This window comes from Papaver somniferum, chromosome 3 (assembly GCF_003573695.1).
Source record: "Papaver somniferum cultivar HN1 chromosome 3, ASM357369v1, whole genome shotgun sequence".
Classification (NCBI taxonomy): Eukaryota; Viridiplantae; Streptophyta; class Magnoliopsida; order Ranunculales; family Papaveraceae; genus Papaver; species Papaver somniferum.
The window spans coordinates 64,657,493-64,663,179 of NC_039360.1; the positions used below are offsets into that span (position 1 = coordinate 64,657,493).

The 5,687-nt window shown below is 35.5% G+C and overlaps 1 protein-coding gene across 1 annotated transcript; it reads right to left on the reverse strand.

Moving 5' to 3' along the window:
• Positions 1 to 385: 385 nt before the first annotated feature.
• LOC113356341 (cationic amino acid transporter 1) lies at positions 386 to 4,698 on the reverse strand. The gene is made up of 3 exons (XM_026599449.1): positions 4,534 to 4,698; positions 2,763 to 3,194; positions 386 to 1,930 (listed from the first exon to the last, which is right to left on the reverse strand). The coding sequence occupies exons 2-3, from the start codon at positions 3,175 to 3,177 to the stop codon at positions 588 to 590; spliced, it is 1,758 nt and encodes a 585-aa protein (XP_026455234.1). The 5' UTR covers positions 3,178 to 3,194; positions 4,534 to 4,698; the 3' UTR covers positions 386 to 587.
• Between the last annotated feature and the right edge of the window lie 989 nt (positions 4,699 to 5,687).

A 5,687-nucleotide genomic window follows, 5' to 3' on the forward strand; every position in this document is an offset into this window, starting at 1 on the left:
CCAAAAATAAGGGGTAAAATAGGAAAGAGAATGTATATTTATAAAATTTATATAGTTTGCTTAATCTAAGAGATTCTGGTCCTCCGCTTATATAACTTGGACGAAGGGAGTAATATATAACCATCTTTAAATTTCCTAGTTTCTCTTATGTGATTCTAGCGACACATTTATATATTTAAAAATAGGCATTGAAAAAGCTATAGTAACTTTTTTCTAGAAACGAAGATAGTATAAAGTTTATGATTCATGTGATATTTTTTTAATTTCAAAATATAAAATACTACATATATTTGTATTTAAATACTACTTTGTTTTTTTTCTAGGTATTAGTTTATTGAGTTTATTAACTGGAATCACGATTTAGTTTTGAAAGACATATAACGTAACATGAAGTTTTTGAACCTTCGGATTTGTATACACAATGCATGAAAATTTCTCCATAGACAATTCATAAAAACAAGAAACTAAATTCAAATAACAATTAAGCTCAACAATCTCATACTTTATACACTGCCACTAATGATTCTTACTGACTTGATTCTTACCCTAATTATTCATTTTAGTATGTTTTTCCGGATATTCTATATTTAGACACCATCAACCTTAGCATTCTCAATCTTCTTTTCTCCAGCTTCTTTTGCCGTGTCATATGAAGCATGTAGACCAAAAAACACATAGTAGATCAAGAGAAAGCCAGTCCAACCTGCAAATCTGACATACGACATTCCATCGATGGAACCCAATAAGAAAATATTAATCGCAATTGATGCAGACGGAAGCCATGGAACTAAAGGAACTCCCCATAATTTTGGTTCCCTAGCTTGTGGTACAAAAATTCTTAACCCAAGAGTTGCTAAGAACCAAATAGGCACTGAAATCGCATAAGCAATCCAGCCACTCCCGTCTAGAGCCCAATATAAAGCATTGGCAATCGAGGAGGAAATTATAAGGACAAGGCACAAAAGTAGTTTGTTACGATTGGTTGTTGTAGTTACATCTGTTACGTAATATCTACGAACAAGAAGTGCAACAGCAACAAGGGAGAAAATGAAGAGTGTAGAGATAGACAGAAGATTGGAGAGGATTGGGAGACTGGTGAAGAAGGCAACAATAGCAGTCGCAACTAGCATAACAATGGTAGCATTCACGGGTGTGCCTGTTTTCTCATTTACGTTTGCTAACCATGGAGGTACCATATGTGTACGAGCAATGTGTGTCAAATACCGAGCCTGACCCACAGCACCAACAAGTAAAACAGTTGTCATGCCTTTCAGTGCTCCAGCAGCTACAATATACTTTGCCCAATCCATTCCAACAGCAGTGAACGCAACTGAATAGGGAGCATCGACATCGACCTCATAATAAGGCTGCATTAAACATAAAGTGATGGCAAGTAAACAGTAGGCTACAGTAGTAATTACCATCGAAGCTACTAGACCAATTGGGATATCACGACCAGGATTTTTCGTTTCCTCTGCCATGGTTGAGACCGCATCGAATCCAACGTAAGCGAAGAACAGAACAGACGATGCCTTGAAAACTCCACGAGCACCAAAAGGAGCGAAACTAGAATAGTTTTTTAAGTCGGCTTTCGTAAGACCAGCGATAATAATAAAGAGAATAACTACGACGTGGATGATTGAGGCAACGTAGTTAAAACGAGATGAACCTTTGGTGCTTTTAACCGCAAGAACACAGATGATCATGGTAATACCAACAGCGACAGGGTCAAGATGGCCATAATCATCGGGGAGGTTGTGGACTCTTATACGAAAATCCTCAGGGTTGTGATTCAAAAGTGTGGCGAAATAAGACGTCCATGAACGTGCCACTGCAGCTCCCCCAATGACGTACTCGAGAAGAATATTACCAGCTGCAATGAAGGCCATGAAGTCTCCTAGCTCAACCCTCAAATATGCAAATGAGCCACCTAAATAACAAAATATCAAATCTAATTACTTGAATACACTAGAAGAAGAGAAATAGATGTGCACAATATGAAATAACATTATCTATCCAAATGTGACTTGTTAAAACTGGCTATGCATTATCAGTTTCCTTTGCATTAATTTTGAGATGTACTACTGTCCTATATAAAGCTGTTGTGCCTTTTGAAAAATCATTTTTTATGGTGATATTCTCTGCACTCAGAGCCGTTTTTTAGGTTTCATCCCGTCCTAGGCCCAAAAAGTGAAAGAGGAAAAAAATCTCTTTACTATGTGTATATGCATAATATTGACTTAATTCGCCTTTTAATGATTGTGAAAAATTGAGCTGTAAATATAAAAAAGTATTTCTTGTATGTCTTTTCTTTTAGGTTTTTGATACTACTATTAATGTTGGTTTTAAATTTTTCATATTACCAGCAAGAAACATCTTATTTGAGATAATTATGTAAAAAATATCTTATACAATATGAGCTTTTGGAATTTTATATTCCTAATATGTGATATTTGTGATTTATGTGATATTTTTACATTTCAAAATGTGAAGTACAACATTTATCTTATAACTGTATTTGGATAGTATTTTGTTTTTATGGTGTTTTTTCCCGTATAATTTCTTACTTCAATTCATGATTTCGTTTTCATTGTTATAAATATATTAAAAGTTCCCAAGTTCTTATGAAGTTGTTAATTTTCCTTCCTGTATGATTTGTATCTGTGTAGATTAAAGAAATACAAAAAAGACAGGGCCTAATTTTTCTTGTATATGTTATGGTCTTGTCTACACTATATTGTGAAATAAATCGTTGTATATACCTGCAACTGGGATTTCAACAGCAAATTCAGTATAACAGAAGACAGAAAGCATGGCTGAAATTCCGGAGACAACGTAAGAGAGAACCACGGCTGGACCAGCACTACTTTTAGCTTCAAGACCTGTATATACAAATATACCGGCACCAATTACAGCTCCTATGCCAAACCACATCAAATCCCACCAGTTAAGTGTTTTCTTCATTTCGTTCCCACTCTGTCCTTTAACTTCATTCAGCTCAGTTGCATCTAGTGAGCGAGTTGTGACTCTGTTAATGAACCTGGGTCCTGTTTGCTTCATTGCTTTTACATAGTTACCCCAGCTTTGAAATGATTCCTCTGGTAAGAAATCTTCTTTACTACATGCACACCCTCTTCTTTTGACGGTTCCATCCAATCCACCGTTAGTCGGTGTCATGATTTTTTCACTTATACCTGTCAAAGGATAAAATGAAAAAACAAGCCTAAGATATAAGAGATTGCCGTCAAACAGGCAGTGCCTAGATACACAAGTGCCACAATAGGTACAACATTTTAGTAGCATGTCGTATCGTTTAAAAGACAAATAAATAAGTGATTGTAGATAAAAGAAATTATAAGAGGTTTGAAAATTATGCAACTTTCTTGGAAAAATATAAGGTTGCGTAATAAGATTCCAAGAAATGCCAGCTAAATGAATTCAATTGTATGTCTCAATATCTAGACTTAGACTTTATTGTTTCCTTTTGGATCGATTGATAGATGCATGCCCGGGGAAGCAATTCAAGTTTGTAGCTACCAAAGGTCAAACTTATAGGAACACTCTGCTTTGATGATAAACTACTCATACATTCAAAGCTTAGGTTAACCTATTCTTTAAAAGTGGTAGATTGTAGGGAGGATATATATATATTTCATTAGTAATCAATTTTATCTTTAGAAAATAAAATATGGGCGCGCAAAAAATGTAGAAAATTAAATTGCGGATCCATAAAACGAAAGGTTGAAAATGAGGCCTACTTTGCGGTAAATGTCAATATGTCATGTACCCGGATGAAGTCACACTCAGTTTGCAAGTTGAAACTTGGACATCGTTGCCGTTGAACTTTGAATAAAACAGAAGACAAGACATTTTTTAAGCTACGGAGAAAACAAGATTTATCCGACTGATCTTTCTTGGTTTCATTTTGGTTTATCATGGATTTCTTTATTAAAAATAATTTAGTAATAATTGCTAATTAATGTATCTATAGAGTACTATAATGCGCGCGGCTCCAAAAGAACATGAAATACTGTGCACTAGCTGGCAATTTGGTTACTTAAGCATTATCTATCAAAATTTACGGAATCAATCCATCCGAATGCTTTCGTATGGATACTGATACCATTTTTAACTTGAAAATATAGTACTGAAAGATTAAGAACTAGTAACAGGTTTAATTAGTTGGAAAATTAAGATAAATGATCGGAAAAGCAAGTGTAGGAGATCATATCATCATATCCTTCAGTTTTCCTTGTAAAGTATTAAAAAACATGTTAAACCTCAAATGCTGTGTGGGAAATTGAACTACAGCCATCAGAAACTGATCAACTAGCCTCATCGAGCAAGACCAATTAAAGACAGACCAATGAAAACATAATACGCAACATGATACACAAAGAAAAACAGATGAGGAAACAAATATGATTATGAAGTTTGTACTGAGAAATAAAAAGAAAGAACATAAATGAAACTTGTATCATGTGGCCTAGAAATTTCCATTATACCAACACAAATAACTATATATATACATACCCTGAATTTGAGGAATGGAATTGATCGATCAAAAGCCAAAGCTTATTCCAAAATTCAACAGTTCAGGAGCTGCTTATTTGCTGCTCTTTCTTAAAATGGAGGAGACCATTGAAAGAACCCAAAAACTCTGAAATTCAGAGCTAAAGCTGTCTTTGTGTGGACAATGGAAACGGGAATCAAGTCGGTCTTATTTATAAAAGGAGTCTCAGCCATGTAATACAGGCAGTCCTACCGTCCTTACCGGCAATCCCCAGTTGCTGCTATTAGTTGACTCAATAGTACTGACAGGTGTACACTAGATTCAGGTCCGGCGTTAAAAACTTAATTTACACTGGATCCAGATAAGTGTTGCGTAGCGCAATACTATTCAAGGTTCGAAAAACGGGTCACGTCCCAGGTCACAGGTACTAGGCGTGACCGTTATAACGTGTTCTGACGGGTGTGAGCACGTTTTGGATCAAAAACGCGTTATATAGGAATAAAACGCGTTTTTTTGACGTTTTTTTTTTAAATAACGGGTGTGATAACGGTTAAATAAGAAAAATAAATAATTTGTGATCTGAATTTCCTATGTAACGGTAATTACAGCTGTGAAAACGGTTACAACGGATCTAAATAACGTTGTTACTACGTTTTTTTCATTTTTTTTGGTTTAATTAATTTCGTAATTATATGAATTTCTATTCACAATTTTTGATATTTTTAGGCGGGAAGAATGCAAATGATGCAAGGCCAATTTGCATCACCATCAGCAAGATTGGCTGCTCTGCAAGGTGATCCTGTAAGCTGGTGGTTGTCATACGGTGCTCAGTTTCCATCACTCCAGAGGATCGCGGTAAAGATACTAAGCCAGACAAACACATCGTCTGGATCCGAGAGGAATTGGAGTGTGTTTGAAAGAATTCACACCAAACTACGCAACCGTTTAGTTTCGTCAAGAATAAACGATTTGGTATATGTTCAGTACAATTTAAGATTGGAGCAGCAAAGAGTTCAAGGTAAAGCAAAGCGACATAACATCGATGTCCACGATGTTCATATCCTGCTGACAGATGAAAATATGCTTGATTGGATAGCAGGGGATGATGAAACACCAGTTTTACCTCAGGAAGAACATTGGTTAAATGAATTGGAAGATGAAGCATCTAATAATC

What these genes read in the sequence shown, in the direction of transcription:
- LOC113356341 (XM_026599449.1), bottom strand. Translation starts at nt 3,177, where the DNA reads ATGACACCGACTAACGGTGGATTGGATGGAACCGTCAAAAGAAGAGGG. An exon ending in TGTTGAAATCCCAGTTGCAG is followed by an intron (nt 1,931 to 2,762) that starts GTATATACAACG and finishes TTTGTTATTTAG; the next exon opens with GTGGCTCATTTGCATATTTG.